This window comes from Panthera leo, chromosome D2 (genome assembly GCF_018350215.1).
Source record: "Panthera leo isolate Ple1 chromosome D2, P.leo_Ple1_pat1.1, whole genome shotgun sequence".
NCBI lineage: Eukaryota > Metazoa > Chordata > Mammalia > Carnivora > Felidae > Panthera > Panthera leo.
Genome location: NC_056689.1, coordinates 16,900,655 through 16,924,422, shown reverse-complemented (window position 1 = coordinate 16,924,422; position 23,768 = coordinate 16,900,655). Strand labels below are relative to the sequence as shown.

At 46.0% G+C, this 23,768-nt stretch overlaps 2 protein-coding genes across 4 annotated transcripts in view; one reads left to right on the top strand and one right to left on the bottom strand.

Moving 5' to 3' along the window:
• Positions 1–383: 383 nt before the first annotated feature.
• Positions 384–16,584, bottom strand: CD2H1orf131 (chromosome D2 C1orf131 homolog). Its single transcript, XM_042907628.1, has 7 exons — positions 16,405–16,584; positions 14,285–14,631; positions 3,952–4,008; positions 3,183–3,278; positions 2,951–3,037; positions 2,339–2,391; positions 384–1,237 (listed from the first exon to the last, which is right to left on the bottom strand). Exons 1-7 carry the CDS (start codon positions 16,490–16,492, stop codon positions 1,099–1,101), a joined length of 867 nt encoding a protein of 288 aa, XP_042763562.1. The 5' UTR covers positions 16,493–16,584; the 3' UTR covers positions 384–1,098.
• A 25-nt stretch (positions 16,585–16,609) lies between these two features.
• Positions 16,610–23,768, top strand: part of GNPAT (glyceronephosphate O-acyltransferase) — a 33,276-nt gene continuing 26,117 nt past the window's right edge. The window contains exon 1 of one of the 3 annotated variants that reach the window (XM_042907625.1): positions 16,610–16,844. In XM_042907625.1, coding sequence (XP_042763559.1) covers positions 16,767–16,844 — 78 coding nt within the window. In that variant the 5' untranslated portion in view covers positions 16,610–16,766. Of the gene's footprint in view, positions 16,845–17,088; positions 17,683–18,336; positions 18,548–23,768 lie in introns of those variants that run through there. The other 2 variants (XM_042907626.1, XM_042907627.1) reach the window with 2 other exon arrangements.

Here is a 23,768-nt window from a genome sequence, read left to right as displayed (position 1 = left end):
GCCTGGGTGGCCCAGCTGGTTGGGCGTCTGACTTTGGCTCAGGTTCACGGTTCACGAATTCGAGCCCCACATCAGGCTTTGTGCTGACAGCTCTCCCAAAAACAAACATTACAAAAAATTTTTTTTTAAAAACCTCACTCTTAAAAACTGCCAAAGTAGGTATTCTGCCAAGTACTGCCTTTCAAAATAAACTTGGAAAACAGAATGCTGATTCTACTCTTGCTTCAACTCAGGGCTTTTGTGGAGCTCCTCACTTGGCAATGGCTTTGGAGTCCACCTTGGAGCCACATAAAAACGTCAGCCATTTTTACCCCTTTGTTTTGACCAAAACGTTACCGTGTGATAAGATTTTTTGTCATAAAGAGAAACAATGCCAAAAGTGATTACTGTCACTGAAGACTTTTTGTTTTTAATGGGTCACAAGCTTTGAGAAGTTCCAGACGCTTTCAGTAAGTGCAATATAATTTAAAACATATGTTTAGCCATCCACGGTGATTATTCTGGAGAGGACATTAGCTTACATGTAGGTGTGGTTAAAATCCTCTGCTGTGTTACCTGTCACAGTCACATATACCACAAAAGCTGTGTTCTATTTACATAACTTCTTACAGAGATTTCACGCACGGGGTAGGCTAGAAATCAAAACTGCTTTTCCCACAAAAACAACTGACAAATTATCACACGTGGTTCTTTCATGACAAAGTAACAGGACACCATTTTTAGAAAATTAAAAAAGGCAACTTAAAGCTAATTACCAGCATTTACAAATCAGTAAATCATGAAGTTTATAAAAAATCATTACATGCAGAGGTACAAAACACCAGTCAGAGCCAATCTAGCATAAATCTCGCTGGCCAGGATTAAACGTCCTTTTCAACAGGCTGGCTATAATTATACTCAGTGCGATTGGCCCTTCCCACCGTACGCTTATCACCATAAAACACACACACCTCACCGGTACAAATTTTATTATTTCTACTTGACGTTTTCCCCTAAAATAGAAAAGCAGTCTCTAAAATATGAAATAAATTAAGAATAATCTAGAAGTCTCATAGGGGTCCAGTTCCAGTACAGAGTTCCTCTATGTCACGAAGTACTTCACTTAGCCACTCGGGAGGAATTTATTTTCTTGATGTCAACCTGGCTCAGAATCAGTGTCCCATTTTTGAATTTTCCAACCTGTCCAATCCGTCCACTTGACAAAATACTGGGAGCTGATTTCTTCTTTTTGGCTCTCCTGCAGTTAAAAATTAGAGAAGGGTACTAAAGTTAAGCTTACGAGGAAGGGCTATCACACCGCCAGCCAGGTGGCCGGGGCCCCGCCCCTACAAACTCCGGGTGTCCCCCTGTGCGTCCCCCCCACTGCCCCGCCCCAACAACTGAGGGCCTTCACGTGGCCCCAGGAACATGCCGCCTCCTTCCTGCCTCAGGGTCTTTGCACTGGTTTCTTCTATGTGGAATGTTCTCTACAGATCTTTCCAGGCTGCCCCCTCCTCTTCACTCAGTTCTCAACTCAGATGTCACCCCCCTAGAATGACATCCCGGCCCATCCCCGGTGATTTTCTCCTCCGATGCTTTAGTGCCACCTCTTCATAGAACCTGCCGGGGCCTGACATCCCCTCGCTAACCTGTTCGTATGTTTTGGTGTGTTTCCCTCACTACAGTGTAAGCTCCTCAAAGACAGAGAAACTGCCAGTATGACGATGCCTATATTCCCGACACCCAAGACACCCATATGCCTGGCACGCAGGGGACCCTGAACGGACAGACATGTATGGTCAGAACCAATGACCGCTTGACGGCATGTGCAAGCTCACTAGGAGTCCAAGGAAAAGGCCAAGACAAAAGAAGTCGATTTTGAACCAGTAATTCAAGGAGGGAGAAAAGGCATTTTTGAACAAAAGCTAAGAAACGAAAGTAGAGCAACAAAATCAATGTCCCGTTACTCAGACCGTGGCGCCCTACCTACGTGGTAGGTCAAGGAACTGGCAGTACAGACCCAGGCCGTGCTGTCTTATCAGCAGGCTCTTGGGGGGGGACACAAGTCTTTTGTTGGAAACGTCAATCTCAGCTTCTCCACCAGCCACTTGAGGTGTCTGGTCTTTGGAAATGGGAGACCGGAGAAAATTCCCAGTTTGGTTCTGAGGTAGCTATTCGATCTTGGGCAATGTCCTACACCCGGTCTTCCCCTCACGGGACTTACTGAGAATCCACGAGGGACTGTGAAGCACTCTAACGGGCTAGAAACACCGCGTAAACTCCAGGTGCTATTTTCACAACTGATCCAGTATGCTTATCCAGATCATTCCACCCCAGTAGCTGATGATGTGTCACTCACCTGTCTTCCTGCCCTTTCCTCTTCTTTTTCTTGAAAATATCTGTGTCCTGGGCCTGATTTCAGAATTTAAGATAATATATGTGTCAATAACGGATAATGGAGATTCAAAAAAAGGATGAGGTTTGTGGTCAAAACCCAGTAAGCTATCATTTAATATTTTTTTTCAAGTAGGTGTATGAACACAAACTTAGTTTCTTCCTAAAACTCTTTCAGAGTGTGAAAGGTCATTCCAGAAAAGACTGACAGTAGAAACATCGAATCTTCCGTTTTAGATGAAAGGGAGCGAGTGTAACCTCTGTTCCTCTGAGGTTTTTCATGGGTCCTCGTGTTCTACACAATGTAAAATGCAATACAGGAGAAAGAGCAAGGCAGCTTATGTTATCCGAGTGGGAGTTTGCTATTTCAGAGCAAACCTCTCATGTAAATATGCCAGGTTACCTGGCTGGTATTACGGAGTAAGGCGGACCTGAACAAGTGGAGAAAATGATCCTCTAACTCCAGATGTTACTGTTGTCTACACTGCTTTCCAAGCAGCCGGTCCAGCATTCCACTGTGGCCAAATGCAGCCACCTTTCTGTTCTAGCTTAGGAACGAAAAGGCTATTACTCCTACCATTCTCTTTTCTTCTTCTTTTGCTGCCTTTTTTTCTTTGATTTGCTCCTGCAAGACCTTGTAATTCACATAACTATTTTTGGGAGGCTGAAATGAAAGGAAAAAAAAAAAAAAAGATATCATTTTTTTATTTTGCAAAGACCTCCCAGTGACCCATGCCCTGACTTGCCCCGGGCTCTTCCCCCCGCTTTTGTATCCTGTCTGATGCTGGAAGACGGAAGCAGCCCCCCACCTGAGCACCCAGCATTATGGCACGTTCCCGTTCCAGGACTCTTTCCTTTCCTTTTCCGTAACCCGTGATCCCGAACCGGTGCACTTCCAAGCGAGCCTGTGGGCACAAAGCAGAATCAGACCCAGGTGCGTTCCAAAGCCTCCAGACAGGAGACGCATCCCGGGGAGTAACACACGTCAGACACAACGTGCTGTCGCGAGAACTCTGCGGAGGGTGGTTTGCACAGCCTGGTGGAGGTCTCCGTTCTCCCACGTTTAATTTTGGACAGGTGAAGCAAAGACTTCTCTCCACACCAACTGGCAACAGAATTCGGATTAAACGCAGAGATGCTCTCTGAGTTTCCACTTGAAGGTACCCCTCCAAACACACTCACGAGGAGAAACCATTCCTCATGGAGGTTTCAAATGCAGATCTGGGTTTGCTCATTTGTTTAAAGACACCGCAGAGGAAGAGGAAGAAGTCACCAGTGCCCACGCTTAGCAGCTCAATCCCTTCCTCCTCTCTTCTTTTTCATGCATTTTTAAAAACCGAGTTTTGACTACAAAATACACACGCCTGGCTTTTCATACTTACCACTGCATTATTGGCATTGTGGTCACAAGCCCTTGGGTTTTAACTGACAGCCTGATAATCACCAAGAGAAGGTAGTATGATTTGCTTAGCCATTTACTCAACCACTGGACATGTAAGCATATTCTTTTGTGTGTGTGTGTGTGTGTGTGTGTGTGTGTTATAAAGCTGAACAGATTAACAATTTCAAAACACATACCTTCTCTAAGTTAAATTCTTGTCTATCCACATCGTTCCCAAGGATATTAGTTTTGGTCTGAAAAGAAAGAGAATTCTTATTAAGATCATCTGTTACTGTATCATTAGAATATTTGTCACCAACAGAGTAGTCATGTTTTTTTGTTTTTCAGCTTATTTATTTTGAGAGAGAGTGCACATATGCGTGTGCATAAGCGGGGGAGAGGCAGAGAGAGAGGGAGAGAGAGAATCCCAAGCAGGCTCCGATGCAGGGCCTGAACCCTCGAACCAGTAGATCATGATGTGAGCAGAGATCAACAGCCAGACGCTGAACCTACTGAGCCACCCAGGCACCCCCAGGGTAGCCATGTTTTAAAAAGCCCAGAAACTGGCCCAGATGTCTACATACCGAACAATAACACAAGCATGTTGCACAAAAGCCTAATTACCAGTTAATGGAAGAAAAAAAACCTTTTGAGGTCTCAAAGCTTAAGAAAGGATGAGAAATTTCTTTTAAATTTTTTTTAACATTTATTCTTGAGAGTGAGCGAGACAGAGCACGAGAGAGGGAGAAGCAGAGAGAGAGGGAGACACAGAATCCAAAGCAGGCTCAAGGCTCTGAGCTGTCAACACAGCCCGACGTAGGGCTCGAACTCACAAACCATGAGGCCATGACCTGAGCCGAGGTCAGATGCTTAACCAACTGAGCCAACCAGGTACCCCAGGATGAGAAATTTTTTTTAAATACAAAAATAAAAAAAAAATGATGAGAGACTAATGTCTGTCTCTCATAAACCACATGTACAAGATTCTGTTTGGTGCGGGGTTTAAAAAAGGGTGGGTGTTTGAGGGATTCTGGAGGGTAATATTATATTTGAATAATTCTTTCTCTTCTTTCTTCTTCCCATCCAGCCATTAGAATGATGGCTAACAAAACTCTCTTGACTTGAGTATTTCTTTCAGGAACATCAGATTTCTGGAATGGCTTATACTTCCCAACAGAAAATGATGATACTGCAAAAGCCTGCAAAGCATGTGACTCTTTACATCGATGTATCTACTAGCTACGGTTACTGACCCACAGAATTGACCAGAAGCTTGAGATATGAAGGAAATACACTGTCACATCTGGTTAACAAGAGCGGTCGCTACTCAACTCCAGCCACCAGATCTGGACCAACGGGAAGCAGGCTCTAAAAAAGAAAAGGCACCCTTCTCCCTCACAGGACAGTGGTGAAGAGGGATGGATGGCCAGCTGCTCTGCTCCCAGGATGGGACCTCCCGCTGCTCCTGCTCAGCAGGTGGGGGTGGGGGGAGGGTCGGTGCTGGGTTGGCTCAGTGCCCTACCCCACACCATGCTGGGAAGTGCCAGAAACACTGCAATCTACAGGTCTCCTGGACTCTCCTGCAAAGGAGAGCTGTATTTCAGCTCAGCCTGTCCCCCCCACCCCTGCTGTTTGGGCTGTGTGGGTCAGTCAGTGACTGTTTCCACAGGGGACAGCCTCTGTCTCCACGAGGCCATGTACTGACCTCACAGCGGGGTTCTTACGATGAAAGTGGATGAAGCGTGCAATGGTAGATGTTAGCGAGGTCCAGTAAACAGGAAGACGTGGCCAATGCTGCGAAGTCACAAGCCTCCTGGGGGGCACAACACTGCTCGCCCGCTGTCACGCCGCACACGGACTCTTGCGGGCCCACGTGCTGACGGTGACAGACAGAACAGGGCACCACCAAGGATGCTCTAAGCATGCGGCCTCGTTCTGTGCTCTCAGTCCCAATAAATGCACCTTCCGCGTTAGTGTATCAAGATTCCTGACTTTTACTACGCTTACGATTTTCTTCGATCGTGTATTGCACAGACTCAAATGCCTTAATTAAGGCCATGGGCACGTGGAGGACGCCAGGCACCTCCATTCATTTATCCCAGAAAGTCTTACTTCCTGTTCCATGACTGGAAAAAGTCTACGTCTACCTTGAAGGTAAAAACTCTTCTCCACTGGTACGCGCGTCTAATCTACTCAATATGATGAACACTAATACCACTTTTGGAAAACAAATGGCTTAAGTCTTAACGACTTCAGGATCATCCAGATCCTCAAATACAAATTATATGTTAAAAAGAAACACCGTAGGGGTGCCCTGGTGGCTCGGTCAGTTGAGTGTCCGACTCCTGTCTCGGGTCATGATCCCAGGGTTGTGGGATCAAGCCCCACGTCGGGCTCTGCGCTGATCAAGGAGCCGGCTTGGGATTCTGCCTTCCTCTGTCCCTCCCCGCACCCCACCTCCGTCGCGCTGCCCCTCTAACCCACGCGTGCTCGAAGATAAAATTTAGAAAGAAAAAAGGAAACCTGTATGCTGGTCACAGATCTCCAAAATCCCATGAAACATTTACCTCCATTTCTAAGTATTGAAGTAGTTCTTTTCTCTTTCTTCTTCTGTCCCAACCATCCAATCAAGTAATGGCTGAACTCTTTCAAATTGAAAATTTCTTTCAGGAATATCAGATTTCCAGCAATACTGGAGAGGTCACAGACGCCCCTGACTGACTGTTACTAGAAGATCAGCAAGAGGAAGGAAGCACTGTAATAAAATTCCTAGCCACCTGTGCTACAGTCACCGCAGGGCTGAAACCCCTGGGTCTGGGGGAGAAATTGGTCCCCAAAGGACAGGGGCATGGCTTCTGATGTCCCTGCTTCCCCCAACGCCAGACCACAGATTACCCAGTCCTTGCATGCAGGCGTCTGTTCATCTTGGCCGTGGGGACACCTGGGCCGAGGGGCTGTGGAGACCTGAGTGGCAGGCCTGGCCTCACACAGATCATCTTGCTGTTCCCAAGCCCTGTATCAACATGTCACTAGAAACTCCTCAGCTTTGTAGCCGTCGATGTATTTGAGAAAAGGTCTGGATTCTAGATCCTTGTTTATTTATCTTTTCATTTTTATTAAAAAAATTTTTTTTTAATATTTATTTTTGAGAGAGAAAGAGCACAAGCTGGGGACGGGCACAGAGAGAGAGACCGAGAATCCAAAGCGGGCTCCGCGTCGACAGCACAGAGCCTGATACGGGGCTTGAACCCACGAACCGTGAGATCATGACCCGAGCAGAAGTCGGACACTTAATTGACTGAGTCATCCAGGCGCCCCTCTAGATCCTTGTTTACAATAAAAATAAACATTTGGAAAATAATTCTTAGCTAATTATTTTGTGATGCTGAATCCGTAGGCATGACCCCCCCCCCCCCCATTACCTAACTTTTATTCACAGCTTTAAAGCCACTTCAGTACATTATTCATAACGTATCGCCTGGTAGAGAAACAATCGGTGGTCTTCCCTGTTTTCTTGCCCCTTGGACCCACTGCAGTAGGAGGCACAGCACCTGCAGACAATACCGGGTCCTCTCCTGCTTCTAGGCTTTGCTGCCTACCTGAAGCTAGACGGGGCCACGTGACCTTCTGTGGCCAAAGAAGTGTGAGCAGAAAGGAAGTGTGCCCCTTGCACATGGAGCCTCTCTCTACCAGTCGTCTGTTGACTCCCCTTCTTCCCCAAAGCAACTAAGAACCTTCCAGATGGTGGAGCCCCTATTATCCCCGGCCCCTAGCTGAGGACGGTGTAGGGCAGAGCAGTCTGTCCTTAGGAGATATAAAAATAATTAATTTTTGCCTTCGAACCACTAAGATGGACAGACTATGTTATTAAACCACAGCCTAATCTAACTTGACCGGCAAAGCCTTACTGTCCCACACACGGGAAAGAGAAATGTCTGCAGATTTTGAGAACTTGCGTGTTAGGCTATGAAGAAAGAAAGCTGTGGAAAGAAGCAACCGTTTGGGAGAAACGCACGGGGACGATGGATAAAGGCCCGCAGCCCCCTAGGCTCAGTGAACTCATCCATGGGTTGACTTGCTGACCACGAGTACTTTCTCCTGCACTGGTTAGATTCTTTTATTCTATCAGCTACACTGTCCAACCTTTGTCCAATTAGAGAGTAGCTGGGGAAATAAACAGCCTCGTTTTAAAAAGCAAGCAGTTCTGGGGCACCTGGAGGGCTTAGTCAGTTAAGCGTCCAACTCTCCGTCTCGGCTCAGGTCTTGATCTCATGGTCCTGAGTTCAAGCCCTGCACTGGGCTCCGTGCTGGGCATGGAGCCTCCTTAAAAATATAAATAAAAAATATAAATACAAAGTATGTATCTACATAACTGTATTTATAAAAATATAATAACATATATGTAATTTAAATGCAAGCAGTTCCAAGAGCATCAGGAAAGGTACTCTGATCTTCTTGAGGAGAAGTTTCTTCAACTACATTACTCTTACACCTATCTGACACTGGACCTCGCAAAGAACCGGGGTGTGGAACAAAGTAAGCACCTGGGGAAATAACTTGGGGACAGGTCTCTCTATCTAGTGAAGATGCAGGGAAGCGGTGCACTTGTGTTACTCAAAGGACAAAGAGCCTAACCTGACCTGTATTCTCTCTTTCTGGCGTAGTGGTGAGGCACACAGCTCTCACACAGCCAGAAACCCCGGGGTCCGAACCTGAGCTCTGGTATTTACTTCACATCCATAATCCTTTGTGTGGAATCCTTACAAAATTAAGGAGTTTTCACATTTTAGAAAGGTAATACCGTGACTATACTGAATATCATACGTCATTTCCAGTGGGGGCCGAGACAGCAACCCATAATCCATTAAGCACGTTCACATTTCTGCAGCAGTATCTATGAATATTCATGCCAAATGCAACAAACAGAAGTAATTCCTAAGCCTCATCTGAGTTCAGTTCAGGTTTTGCTGCCAAATAAATCTATCTGCATCAAACTTCGAAACAAAACATTAACTGTGACTTCCAAAGCTCCGGGGTTCTGGGATTGCAGGTATGGGGCGGCTGACTGTTTAAACGCAGGCATGCACCCTCACCTCTCTAGGCATCAATTTCCTCTGTAACATGAAGACAGGGCGCATGAATTGTGAGGATTCCACGAGATAACGAATTAGGGAACAGAAATCATCACTCGTGGAACGCAGTACGCACCAGCACATCTTGGTTATTAGGAGTGATTGGCTACCTGCTCAGGAACAGTCCACGTGCACCTGGGTCCAGGCCCCAGGAGCCAAGAGCCCCTTCTGATCTAGAGTCCACCGTCCTATTATTTCTATTGTCTTTCTTACCCCTTCTTTTCTACGGAGGCCACAAAGGAGGCTAAGGTTCAGGGCAGGGGCCGACGTTAAGGGTGGAAAAAACACTGGTGAGACATCCCTGTGAGCCAAACAACACTTGCATCATTTCCAGCCACACCCGATGCTTTCATTTCTCAAGACCCTTCCTCGTAGGCAGCCTTGCACCCGTTCACGGTGCTCATTCCTCATATTCCGTCAGGCCACCCATCCTGACCCAGCACCACTGCGGTAAACTCCTGATTCAGCTCCTGCAGGCCTCTGCTACCGCTTCCCTGTAATCTAGTTACCACACAGAGGCCTGAGTGATGTTTAAAAGGTTAAGTCGGGGCACCTCATGCCCTTAAAACTCTCTGCTGGCTTTCCACATACTTTAAACTGAACTCCAAAGGTCTTACCATTGCTTACGAGACCCGGCAGGGCCTGGCCTTGGCCTGTTCCTCCACCGCAGCTCATACCGTTCTCCTCTCCGTCCTCCTCCACTAGGCTTCCAGCTTCCAGAACACATTAGGCCTTCTCACGCACCCGGACGCTGGCAATGCTGTGTACTCTCCACCCGCGTTAGTCTCCCGGCTCCTTTCTCTGACAAACCTCAGCAGAGCTTTGTCACCTTCTCCTGAGACTTCCACCGACTCTACCGAAAGGAGGTTCTGCCTGCTACTCCCAAGACCCTATTTCTTTTCCTTCAGAAGGTTTATAACTTTTTAATTATATTATTAATTTACCTGGAGTTTGGTTGACCCCACCAGTAGAGAGTATACTCCATGAGGGCAGAGGACTCTCTCTCATTCACCATTGGATCTTCTGGGTCTGACAAACAGCTGGCACCCAAATTATTTGTGGAATAAGTAAGTACACAGGTGATCTTTTACCTACTATTTCCTGATAGACTACTTCTATAGTCACTCCATTGTAAAAAGGATATGATTAGGAAGTTCATCTGTAGGTTAGACACCTGGGATGGGTAAAATGTTACATAAATGGTGGCCAAGTTCCCAGATGAACCCATTAAAAGGGGTGATGTCAGCGGGGAGGGTTTCCCCCCACAGCCAACAAGCAACCCTCCCACACCAGCTATAATCCAACTCTATCTGGAGACAGCACCACACTGCACAGACTAAGGGCTCAGTCCTACAAGACTGTCCCTCGCTTCATATGCTGCAAGCCCAGGTTGTTACCTGTACTTAGGACTGGCTACCCACAGGTTACAAGTCCCCACGACTCCTTCCTTGGGTTGGATGAATTTGCTAGAGCAGCTCACAGAACTCAGGAAACCTGTCTAACTGACTAGATTGCTGATTTATTACAGAAGGATACAAGTCAGGAACAGCCAGATGGGGGAGACGCACAGGGTACAGCAGGTGGGACAGGACAAGGCACTCCCATGTCCTCTCTGAGCGTGTCACTCGCTAAGCACCTACAAGTGTTCACCAACCCACAAGCTTTCCAAACCCTTTTGCGTTTATAGAGGCTTCACTACCTAAGTATGATGGACTAAATCGCTGGCCATTGGCAATAACTTCAACCTCCAGCCCTTTACCTCTCCTCAGAGGTCAGAGAGACAGGATTGAAAGTTCCAAACCTCTTGTCACGGGGTGGGTTCACCTGGCAGTCTGTCCCATCTTTACAGCCTTTCCAACTCACTCATTACAAAAGATACCTTTACTGCTCTTATCAACTAGGAAAGTCCAAGGGTTATAAGGGTTTTGTGCCTGAAACAGGGGACAAAGAAAACATAAATAGATATATATATAGATACAGATACAGATACAGATATAGATATAGATATAGATATATACATACACACACACACACACCAAGTATATGTATATATATTTTTTCTTATTATAAATCACCATACCACACCATGAAAAACTGTTTCAATACACAATGCAGTTTAATCACAGTATTAATGGCACAAGCCTAAGTTCTAGGGAAAGACGGTCACTTCCTGGGTTCAGGCAGGGCCAGCAGGGTTATCTAACTGGTTAGTACCTCTCAAATATTCTCCAAAGACGACCAGCTGACTCCATGCAGGCTATCATTATTATACTTCTTTGCTGATTCCATGTCTGTTTGAACTGTCCTACAATGACCTGTAAGCTTTCAGAGAGCAGGGGCCACAACTATCTTTTACTATGTTGTACAAACTCTTAGCGTCGCATCACATATCCCAATTACTCCCAGCTGACTGACTATTCCTTACCTGGCATTCCCTAGATCCAGGATATGCCATTAATAAGCAGTGTTGTATTCGTTTGTATTTATTTACATGTTGCAATGCCAACAGGCTGAAGTCTTTTTACAGGCATATGTGTTTTTCTTGTGTTCATATCCCGTCTCCTTAGCCAGACACATTCACATTTTCAAAAGAATCAATTTTAGGGGCTCTTGGGTGGCTCGGTTGGTTAAGCGTCTGACTTCAGCTCAGGTCATGATCTCGCGGTTCTTGAGTTTGAGCCCCGCATCGCTCAGAGCCAGGAGCTTGTTCAGATTTTGTGTCTCCCTCTCTCTCTCTGCCCCTCCCCCACTTGCACGCTCACACGCTCTCTCTCTCTCTCAAAATTAAACATAAAAAAAATTCTAAGGATCAATTTTAAAAAGGAGGAAAGGGCAGAACGGCCAAGGGCAACTGAGAAGTTTCATTAGGGTCAGGAAGTCCAAAATGTCCAATGAGCTGAGGTTCCTGAGAAAAGCCAACTACAATGAAAAAGGGATCAATCAGAATTGGAAGAAAAAGAATCTAACAGCCTGCTGCAGATGATCTATTATTAAGAGACAGAGAAATGCATTCACTCAATGCTAACCTTTTTGTCCTTTCCACTAGAAAACTTTCCATTCTAGAGAGAACACAAGCAGGTGTAGGAGGAAACAAAAGACCGAGGACCTGAGGAAATGAGGGAGGGTACTCAGATGCTTTGCTAAACTCCCCAAATGCAGAATTATATATAATGCAAAGCACTGTTTCCCAACCTTTCTCACTGCACGGCACACACAGAAAATACTAACATTTGTATGGCACACTAGGGGACACTATGATAATATTGATCTCTTGTGAGTTTCCCTGGCTGATCAGCTTGGGAGTTCCTGCTGGCTGAAGGACCAAGGGAATCCGTTTCCTAGTCCACCTCTAACAGTGCCCAGTGCCCCAGCATTTGGAGTATGAGTTGGGAACTGACCGGGAATCCTAAAATAAAGGTAGATTATTACAAGAAGCACTATTAATCTTTGAGGAAGAGATCCTGATGAGGATCACTTCACTTGACATGAAGTGCTACCTGAATTCTAGGAAAGATTATACAGATGGTTTTTAAATCGTAAAAAAGATGTGGTAAGCACTGGACACCGACCAGCACATGCACACACATATTCACTGAGAACCATGCAAGCCTGACTGTCTTTGCAGTGGGTTGAGTTGTGGTCTCCAAAGAGACATGTTCTAAACCCCCAGAATCAATGAATGGATCTTATTGGGGGAAAAGGGTCTTTGTAGTGTAATTAAGGATCTCATGACAAGACCCATTCTAGATTTCGGGTGGGCCCTAAATCCAATGGCAGCTGTCCTTTGAAGAGACAGGCAGAGGGAGATTTAAGACTCAGACATATAGAGAAGGCCATGTGTAGACACAGGCAGAGGTTAGGGTGACGCAGCCACAGGCCAACGAACACTTAGAGCCACCAGAAGCTGAAAGAAGCAAGGAAGGATTCTCTTTCAGAGCGGAAGGTGCCTAGCCAGCCAACACCTTGATTCTGGCCTTCTGGTCTCCAGAACTGTGAGAGAATGAATTTCTGCACAGCAGCCCTAGAAACTAATACAACCCCCTTTTCCGTTTACGACAGACAGTTTATAGGACATGAAGAATGCAACAGAAATAGAGTCCCTGGAGTTTTGCAATGAATTTGACCAAACCATAATGATATCCTTGTGGGCAAAGCTGGATAAGCAACCATACCTCTCTCCTGGACTGAATTTTGAGTGAGACTTCCAAACTCAGTCTGAGATTACCGCTCAGTGAAATCAAACTGCTTTCCGTGAGAAGGGGAGTTCCTTGAGAGGGAGCAGTTTCGTCTATTTTGTTCAATGCTGGAACCCAGTGCCTACAACAGCAGCCAGAAATAGTGGCTGAATGACTCCGTTTTCTCAAAGCACCGTTAAGCAGAAGCCCCAGGCGCATGAAAGAGTCAACTCGGCAGGCTTGCGTTGGAATATTGTCTGATAAGAGTGTTTTTACATCCCCGAGCCCCTGAGTCAAGGCACATCAAGGCTGCCCGGATAGTTTACACTAGCCGTGGGATTTATGGTGAACACGTCCTTTTTCCTAGGGGTCTAAGAGCTTCAATAACTAAGGTCAGTCTGGATGTCTACACAACCGACCCCCAATAAAAACCCTGGACACCCAGGCTGGAGTGAACTTCCCTGGTCGGCAACACTTCCGACCTGCTGTCACGAATCACTGCGGGTGGAAATTAAACGCATCCCACGCAACTCCACTGGGTAGGGACCTCTGGACACCTGCACCTGGTTTCCTTCAGACTTGGCCACATGCACCTTTTCCCCTCGCTAGTTTTCCTCTGTATCCTTTTGCTGTAATAATTTGTGACCGTGACAATGACTATAGCCAAGTCCTGAGTCCTGTGAATGTTTTTAGCCAATCCGCAAGCCTGAGGGTTGTTCTGGGGACCTCTGACACGGTCTGTAAAAGTACTCATCTAGGTGCGCCTGGCTGGCTCAGTCGGAAAAGCATGCGACTCTTGATCTCGAGGTCAGGAGTTCGAGCTCCATGGAGGGGAGGGGAGGGTAGAGATTACTTAAATAAATAAAAAATTTTAACAAAGAAACAAAAAGATACTTCTCTACAACTGCAATATCAGGGTTTCCAACACATACATTGAAACTAACCAACTCAGGGGCGCCTTGGTGGCTCAGTCGGTTAAGCGGCCGACTTCGGCTCGGGTCATGATCTCGCGGTCCGTGAGTTCGAGCCCCGCGTCGGGCTCTGTGCTGACAGCTCGGAGCCTGGAGCCTGTTTCAGATTCTGTGTCTCCCTCTCTGTGACCCTCCCCCGTTCATGCTTTGTCTCTCTCTGTCTCAAAAATAAATAAACGTTAAAAAAAAAAAAATTTTTTTTTTTAAATAAATAAAAAAAAAAAAAAAAAAAGAAACTAACCAATTCATTACCTGTGTGTTCTCATCTTGATCCGGCTTCCCTTTCCTTTTTTTATTTCTGCTGTGAAATTCTATCACTTGTACTCGCTCCCTGCTGTTCCTCAGTGTTGAGGGAGATGCCGTAGCACTAGGGGCGTCTGGTCCTGAAGGAGAGCTGGTGGGGGTCACAGCAGGAACACCCTGCAGCTCTTCCCTGAGTTCCTTGAAGAAGCTGGAGGCTCTCTTCCTTTGGCCTCTCACGGGAGAACCAGGTACAGGAGCTGGGTCTGCTGCCAAGGTCACTGGAGTCCCTACATCTCTCCTCTTGTTTTCTCCCTTCTTTCTGATCCTTTTCTCTTCTGCCTCATCTTCTGTCTCCCCTGTTTGTTCAAACACAGAGTGGAAAGATAAATATTTTTGGTTCTATCGAATGAGATGAAGGCACTTGTACATACGCCACAGCTATCAACACCCAGAAATACAAAGAAAAAAAAACAAAACGATTTCTTTTCCTTCAGATAGGGATGTATTTGCACAATTCATAGAATTCCAAAATGCGTGGGGCGCCTGGGTGGTTCAGTTGGTTAGGCGTCTGCCTTTGGTGCAGGTCATGATCTCGCAGTTCGTGGTGAGTGTGGGCCCCACATCCAGAGCCTGCTTCAGATCCCCTGCCTCTCTCTCTCTCTCTCTGTCTCAAAAATAAATAAACATTAAAAAAGAAAAGAAAAGAATCCAAAATGCAACATCTTTTCCTAGGTAACTGACTGTATCCATGCCTTTGACCCTTGCAGCATAATAAGTTCTCACCTTGTTCCGTAATAAAAGTGACATCAAGGCAATAATCCCAGGAACTGGTAATCCCAATTGGCTCACGTTTTATGCTGAAAATGTCTGCCACTGCAGCTGGTGTTTTGTTTAATTTGTTTTTTTAACACTTTCTAGGGGTATAGGTAAGTATCACAGTTTTCCTATCGTCCAGAGTACAAGTCCATACAAATACAGGGACTGTACATACAAGAGAGTCTGAGGATTGTAACCCAGGCTCTGCAAATTACTAGCTAGGTGAGCTTTGGGAAGCATTTTAACCTCTAGTGCTGGTTTCTCCATTTGTAATAATGGGACTAAGGACAGGATCAAGTTCACTGGGTTGTGAAAATCAAATGAGTAAATACATGAAAAATATGGAGTGCGTGGGAAATTCTCTATACTTTTAGCTATTGTGTTTACTGTTTAAATAAACTGATCATTTTGAGCAATGGCTCCAAACTAAAATAGCTTTTTTTTTTTTTTATTTTTTTTTTTCAACGTTTTTTTTTTTTTTTTTTTATTTTTGGGACAGAGAGAGACAGAGCATGAACGGGGGAGGGGCAGAGAGAGAGGGAGACACAGAATCGGAAACAGGCTCCAGGCTCCGAGCCATCAGCCCAGAGCCTGATGCGGGGCTCGAACTCACGGACCGCGAGATCGTGACCTGGCTGAAGTCGGACGCTTAACCGACTGCGCCACCCAGGCGCCCCTAAAATAGCTTTTGAAACATCACCTTACAAATTTAAGAAATGCTTGCTCCTTAAGGGCGTTAACGCCTAACAATCATCTCTGTTGCATGAACAAGGGATGTCGCCTTCCCTGGAGAAAGTTCTTCAGTGTGTGGAAGTGTCTTCCTACTAAAGTGCCTGGTCTCTGAAGTCCGTAGGGGAGGAACACACTGAAGGATGGGGCACCAACGTCACAAGGTGGTACCAGGGCACCAGGATCACCGAGTTTGGGGGAGAATGTGGGGTGGGCAGTGGGCTTCCCAGAGGGCCGAGAAACGTGAAAGGGTGGGCTATTCCGAGAACCCTTTAAGCCTGACAGCCTTGGTGCTCATGACGAGTAACTAAGTGGTGCCCACACTCAGGGGCGACGTGGGAGGCTGTATTCGTAAAGAGTAACGACAGACGCTGAAGGTGGGGGCGGGGGGGGGGGAAGAAAGGGGGAACTCGGACGCAGGTGTGTGCTGAACCCATCCTGGGAACCAGGTCGGCAAAGGGAGGGGTGCCCCACGTGCAAGAACCTTTGGCCTTGAACACCGAAAGCGACCCAGTTCGGAAGGCACAGCAGACACCTCGGCTGCAAGTCCACTCTCCACGTGGGCTCCGAGGCCCCTCACTCACCGAAGTCGTAGAGGTTCCGGAGCAGGGCGTCCAGAAGTGTCTGAGAACCCGGAGGCGCTGGGGCCTCCGATCCCCGATCCTGGGCCATCGCGGGGTCTGCCACCGCGGTGCGGCCCAGAGCCAGCCCGGACGCCCACACTTCCGAGTTCTGACGCGCTGAGCGCGCGCGCGTGCGTCGCGGGTCCCGGCGCGGCTTCCGTCCTGGTTAAGATGGCGGCGCCCGGGGTCCTGAAGAGCGGCCGCAGAGGGTGCCGCCGCCCTAGGCGAGGTCGGGCTGCTCTGCGCGGAAGAACCGCCCCCAGCAGCATCACTACGACCGCTTAGCAAAGAATTTCAGGCCCCGCCCGGACGGCAGCCGCATCATGGATTCTTCCAGCTCATCTAACTCTAGCTTCGCCGTCGGCTCCGCCAGTCCCGGCGCTGTCGTGCTCCTCTACTCGGTAGGCGCCCCGGGGAACGAGGCCCGGGGCGGGGCCGCAAGAGAGGACCCCACCCTGCCGGTCCCGGCCTCCTGCGGGCCAGGACCCCTGGCCCAAAAGAGTGGGTGCCGGGGCCGCCGAGGAGGGGTGAGGTGGTTGACTTGGTTTCCAAGGCAACGGTGTATCGCTGTGTGTGTGAATGTGTGTAAGCTTTTAGAAGTTTCTATGGGCGACGGTTCCTCTGGTTCCTCTCCACTCGTTCCTTCTCTTTGCCTCCACCGGGCGGGGGGCCTTCAGAGAGCCCCTGACGCAGGAATGAGGCGTGAGAAAGGGATCTCTTTGCCTCCAGCGAGGGGCTGCCTGTAGGTGGAACCGGAGAAACCTGCGATTCTGACCTGGCCTAATATGTCAGCGTGTGGCTCCCCACCCCGCCCTTTTGCTGCCGTGATGTTCCTGGGAGAAAAGTATTTGGCTCGTATGGGGACACAGAGTTTGTGATAAGACTTAAAAGTTTTTCAAATAGAAAGATTGGGAACTTCTGGAAAATTTTACTGCGTTTTTTGTCTTCCATCCGTACCTTTTGCGGAAGGAAGCTAATGCCGCCCGGCCTCTCCCAACTTGCCTTCTAACCCCCAACCCTCTCTCCCTCTCCCGATTTTAACTGATCTTTTTTGCCAACAGAATGTCGGTCGCTCACCATTTATATGAAGAAATTATGAGGTGAACGTTTTGTAGTTCTCAGGATTGCACAATTCTGGGGCAGCTAAGTTTTTTGTTTTTAACCACGAAATTAATTTTTACGTACTTTACAAGGCAATGAAAGAATGCATTTTAAAAAGCATGTTACTATGTCATGGAGGTTAGTGCCAGTTTCTGTCTTAAATATAATGTTAATGTGTGTAGGAAGGTCGTAACAGGGAAAAGACAAGACAATGAGATAAACCAGAAACTCAGTTTCAAAAGAGAAGGTAGATACAGGGCTACCTTCAAATTGGGACACCAGCATTCTTTGGAACATGGGGAAACTTCTCCCTCCATGTGGAGAGCTCTGGGCTTATAATTGCTGTCACCTGCCCACTTCTGTGAGAGTTATTACTTTAACCTCTCTAGTTGTTGACCTCACCCCACAGCTCTGTGGGGGAACTATTTTGACCTCATTTTCTGACTCTGCTGTTCCAGACCAGGCATACAGGGAACCGGGTTGCTGTGTAGATCCTGACTCACCATAGGTAGCTTTTTCAGCCCTAAACTGGCTTGTGAATTGACTGCAATTTTGCACATGCATATAAAGGAAAGAGTTGGGTTTTTTTTTTTTACTTCCCCATTTACTGCTGGTTCTTTAATGATAACACTTTGGTCGGCTTTTTCACATGAAAAATTAAGGCGATTGTATGTGAGCTTTTTCTGCCTCTGAAGCTGGACAGAAGCCCTCACTATTCTTGTAACTGCATAGGCTTTACTCTTAGGATAACCTGAACTTTTTCTTACTGTTTCAGGCTGTCCTTATTTCCTCAGCCACACTGTTCTTGTGCAGTACTCTAATGTGAGAGTAGTACTTGGAGATATGTAAGATACTCCTGATTGCAACAAACATTACAGCACTGGTTACTTACAGCGTCCTAGTCATTATTTTCAACACCCTGGATATGAAGTTAAAGACCCAGCCTTTGCTTCCATGGACTTGAAGTTATGAAAATAAACAATTGCAGTTACAATTAAGTGAGGTAAGGGCAAAGGTCAAGTCATCCACAGCACGTTGTGGCAGGAATGAGAAGGAGCACCTGACCTGTCTGGGGACTCAGAGGAGACTTTTAAGAGAAGGCGACATGTGAGCTGAGTTTTTGAGGTGTGAATGGGAGATGAAGGAGAGGAAGACACCCATGGTAGGCACCCATGTAAGAAAGCCACTCCCTTGCATGTTTGGGAGAACCTAGTAGTTAGGTAAGGGTAGAATAAAGGAGACGTGGGAAACAAAACTGAGGAAGTGGGCAGAAGATAGTTCCTAGAGGGATTTTATATATCATATTTACGCACCCTTAAGAATAAAAGCTTTCTAAGGGAACCTTTAAGGATGATCGGATTTATATTTTTGGAAGTCTAAGGAGACTGGGTTTCTGGAGTGGTTATTTGTGTGGATAACCTTCACTTAAGTAGAGACGTAGAAGGAGAATCTGATAGGAGAAGGAATCTGACGCCCTAAGCCTGGGGAGCAACCGAACACGATCGCCGTCATCCAGAGAAGTCATAAAAGCCTGAGGCAATGGCAGTGAGCCTAGGGAGAAGGGTAAATTGGTTAGTTTGAGTTGGTTAGGATAGTTGAATGCGGTGGCTGAAGAAAAGGAGGTTTCTGTGATTTGGCAACTGGGCGGACGCTGCCGATAGGAAATCTGGGGAGAGGAACAGGTTGTGTCAGTTTCAGGTGTGTTCAATTCCAGATGCGAGTGGTAGAATGAATGATTTTTAAGTCGTGGATTACTACGTTATGGACCCCATACCTCACAGGTGTTTGGGAGACTCCAGACAGAGTTAGAAACATGGTACCAGAGGAAAAGAGGCAGGTCTAGCCTAAAGATACGGATTTGTCAGACATCAGCAAGCAAATTGTAGCTGAAGCCGTAGGTCTGCTCGAAACCTTTTCATGAGAGCACGGGATGAAAAGAAGACTGGGGATAGATACTTCCTGGTGTACCCAGAACCCAAACTATGGCTTCCTGCTAAAGTCTGAAGGAAAAATCTGGACTCCTTACAATGTCCTACAAGACTACACCATTGCTACCTCTCTGATTCTACTAATGTTGCTCACTGGGCTTTAGCTACACTGGCCTTTGTTTCTCTGACAGTAAGCAGGCTCTCCCCTCAAGCGTGCTTACAGTTCCCTCTGTGTGGCATGCTGTTTTCCCAGAAATTGGCATCGCTTCCCCTGTCCCATTTGAGGTCCCAGTTCAACTATCACCTCCCAGAGAGGCCTCAACCCAAGCATTCAATCTAAAGTAGCTCTCCAGTCCTTCCTTGTTAGTTACTATATTTTATTTTCTTTATATTCCCTTTTCCAATGCCGTGTTAACATTAGTCTTGTACTGACTCTCAAAGCTGTGTGTTAATTTCTCATGACGTTTGTAGAGCCCGTTGTTGACATACAACCGTTATGAAAAATTAAAGATTGACTTTCGTAAATTTACAGTTAAATAAATTCTGTTAAAAACGAAAGTAATAAATACCCCAAGCTCAGCACTTCCTAATTATTTTACTAAATTTTACTGTTACCCACACTTTTGAGGTTATTTATGTCCATCAGACTGTAAGGTAGAGATGCTATGTAATAGTGGCTACTGCACATCCCTCCCCAGCTCTCCGCCCACGGAAGTCGTGTTGGTAGCTCGAAATCTGCCAGGGCTCTCCCATGGTTAAACATTCACCAGCGTGCCACTGGGAGTATGCCTAAGTGAACTTATTTGTTGCCTGTCTTTCCGTAAGGCAGCGTAAGCTCTTTTCCTACATGTTCTTTGTCTGCCTTGTTCATATTTTATTCTCAGCCTGTAGAACAGTGCCTGGTATGTTGTGGGCTCTCCCTAACTATCTGTTGAATGAATGGATCCTCCAGAGCAGTTGAAAGGGAGGTACAAGGAGAAGCTTGCTTAGCTACAAATAAGAAGGGGCTGCTGTAAAAATTAAGATAGAAAAACAATGGGGGGAAATAACTGGAATCTTACTTGGGCTCCTCTTTGTATTGTGCCCCTAGATGAGGAGCTGTGCAAATACATTTATCTTATGGTAGTAAATACTTCTCCATCATGTATAGGGAAGGCCAACAAATGAGTAGTTAACACTCAACCCTAGCTGCATGTAGGAATCACTTGGAGTACTTTTAAAAATAATTCTGATGCCCAGGTACCATTCACAGACTAAATTAATCAAGAATCTCTAGGGGGTCCTGGGCATCAGTATATTTTTTAAGTGCCCAAGTTATTTTCACGTGCAGCCTGGGTTAAATCACTGGATTAGCCATTGGGTCAGGACCAGATTGGGAGCACTTTGAGCTTTAGCCTATGAATATTGGGGAGCCAGCAGCAGCAGGGCTCAGGAAGTGTCTTCATTCAGTAATTTATTTTTTCATTCTACAATGAATTCCTACTAGGAACTGGAAATACAAAAACATATAAGACACACTACCTATGCAGACAAGAAGTTTACAGTCTTGCAGGGGAGATACCAATCTGGGTTTAATGAAGTATTTTAGATGCTGTCAGGAAAGGCTCAGTTAAGAGTCAAAGGAGAAGATGGTCAGTTCAGTCTAGGTTGAGGGGGGAGAGTCAGGAAATGGTACACAGAGGTAAACAGAGGCTGAGGTCGATGGCTAAGTGTTTTCAGGTGAACAGCGCAGAAGGGTCTCCCTCCCTCCTCCATCTCTCTCCCTGTCTATATATGTATACTTATTTATAATTATTTTATATATTCATATGTAATATAAAAATGTTTATAAACATAAATGCCTTACGTGTGTGTGTGTGTGTGTGTGTGTGTGTGTGTGTGTGTACAGAGAGAGAGAGAGAAGATCTTTGTCTCCCTAGCTGATTCCAATCCTTTTCTCTTCCCACTCCCAGGACCACTAAGTGGGAAGTCTCTAAATCCCCTTTCATCCCTAAAATTATATAATCTATAATGACAGTTTGTTACATTGTACCCAGTCTGAGTCTATACATAAACTGTATATTCTTTTACTGATGAGAAATGGGAGATTTGAGAAGGTTCTTGAACCTTACAAGCAAGAGTATGATATGTTACAAGGACAGAGTTTTATGGTAGATTCCCAGCATTAGAAGATTTTTCCCTCATCTATTCTTTATATATGTGGGCATAACAATGTTCGTGTTTGCATATTTCACATGTTTTACATGCTACCCTTTTGATGTTGAAACTCCTCTTAAGTGCCCTTTTGTTTGTATTCTCATTATGCCTAGTCATGTTCTCAGTTTAATATTCTATATTTTTTTCTGTTACTTCAACATGTAGTCCTTCAGTTGTGCTCTATTCCAAACACAGCTGGATGTTGGGAAATACAAAGAGGACATGTGTTTTGTCTTCAGGATACTTGCATTTTGGGGTGACGACATGCAAACGATTGCAGTATTATGGGTACATTCCATCATAGGTGGAGGTACTGGGTAAAGACGTTCTGATGGGGAAGGCAGACTAAGTCCCTCTGAGCAACTCAAGGAGAGTTTTCTCACAAGAGTGATGCCTGAGCAAGGATGACAGAGGAACAAAAAGGCCTTCCAGACACAGAGATGAGCATGTGCAAAGACCCAGAAGCATGTCAACAATGAACTGTGTTGGGGAAATGCAAATCATTTGCTATTGAGTAGACCTTAGCATGGTGGCCAATGAGTCTGGAGAGGGAGGGACAGACCAGCTCATAGGGGTGCTTGTATGACATCAGAAATGGTTTAGGTCTTACTCTAAAGGAGGTGGCGAGTCACTTAAGTCTTTTAAGCAGGGGACAACTGGGTCAGAATTGTGTTTTGAAAAGAGCACATGGCAGCATGGAGGGTAGAGTCAAAGGGTCAAGGAGACCAGTGAGGAGGCTGCTGTGATAAAGTGCACAGGCTGGACCTGTGGTTGAGGAGTAGATGTGCTATGTTCTTAAAGGCCACCTTAACAGGATCAGATGGATGCACACAAGGGTGAGGGAGGATGGTCTAGAATAATGCAAAGGGATGTAGATGGCATGGTGGTTGTTGAGATTTCTGGTGTAAAACTCCAGAAAATAAGCAGGTTGTAGGATTGTGCAGAGGAGAAATGAGTTCAGTTTTAGAAAGGCCAAATGTCGGGGCGCCTGGGTGGCTCAATCAGTTAAGCATCCGACTGGGGCTCAGGTCATGATCTTACAGTTCAGGGGTTCGAACCCCGTGTCAGACTCTGTGCTGACGGCTCAGAGCCTGGAGCCTGCTTTGGATTCTAAGTCTCCCTCTCTCTCTGCCCCTCCCCTGCTCATGATCTGTCTCTCTCTGTCTCTTAAAAATAAATAAACCTTAGGAGGGCCAAATGTGAAGTGTTTGCAACTAGATGTGTATATCAGGAGCTCCCGTGGGAGAAGAGAACCAAGCAGGAGGTTCGACCACATGTACAATTAGTATCTAAAGCCAGATGAGCAGTACAGTGGGTTGGACAGGACAGTTGGATTTGTTAACATTAAGGGAAATGGGAGGAAAGAAGAAACATTTTCATTTTGGTTGAAATTTTCCCCCAAGGTTGAGAAATCACTGGATTAGAGAAATGAGGTGGATCTTCTGCTGTGACAAGAGTCATGAATTAAAAACCAAAGTAAAGGGGCGCCTGGGTGGCTCAGTTGGTTGAGCGACCGACTTTGGCTCAGGTCATGATCTCAAGGTTTGTGAGCTCAAGCCCCGCGTCGGGCTCTGTGCTGACAGCTCGGAGCCTGGAGCCTGCCTCAGATCCTGTGTGTCCCTCTCTCTCTGCCCCTCCCCCACTCATGCTCTGTCTCTCCCTCTCGAAAATGAATAAATGTTAAAAAAAAAAATAGGAAAATTTCAGGATGGTTGGAAGTGGGGAAAGGAGGGAGCCCTTAAGAATGGTGTCAGGCCATAAGGAGGTCTGGGAAGATGAAGACTAGAAGGAGGTCAGGGTTTAATGATTAAATTAGAAAGAAATAATAATGTGTGTTGTATTTTTTAATAGCAACGAATGGAAAATAATTAAAAGTTCCATTAGTAAAAATAATATGGTGGAAGAAACTGAAAGGACAAGGAAGTTTATACAGGAAGTGAAAAACTCAAGTGACAAATCAAAATGTATGTGTGTCAGGTGGGAATGTGTGTATATGCCCAGAAAAAAAGCATTCACTAGAATGGTCCCTGGGTCATTGGACAACAGGTGATTTAAATTTTCTTCTTTGAGCTTTACTGTAACTTCCAGATTTATTTATTT

Coding starts and splice junctions, on each gene's coding strand:
- CD2H1orf131 (XM_042907628.1), bottom strand. CDS start 16,492: ATGGCCCAGGATCGGGGATCGGAGGCCCCAGCGCCTCCGGGTTCTCAG. Junction 3,038..3,182: donor CCATAATGCTGGGTGCTCAG/GTGGGGGGCTGC, acceptor CTTTCATTTCAG/CCTCCCAAAAATAGTTATGT. Junction 1,238..2,338: donor AGGAAAGGGCAGGAAGACAG/GTGAGTGACACA, acceptor TTTTAACTGCAG/GAGAGCCAAAAAGAAGAAAT.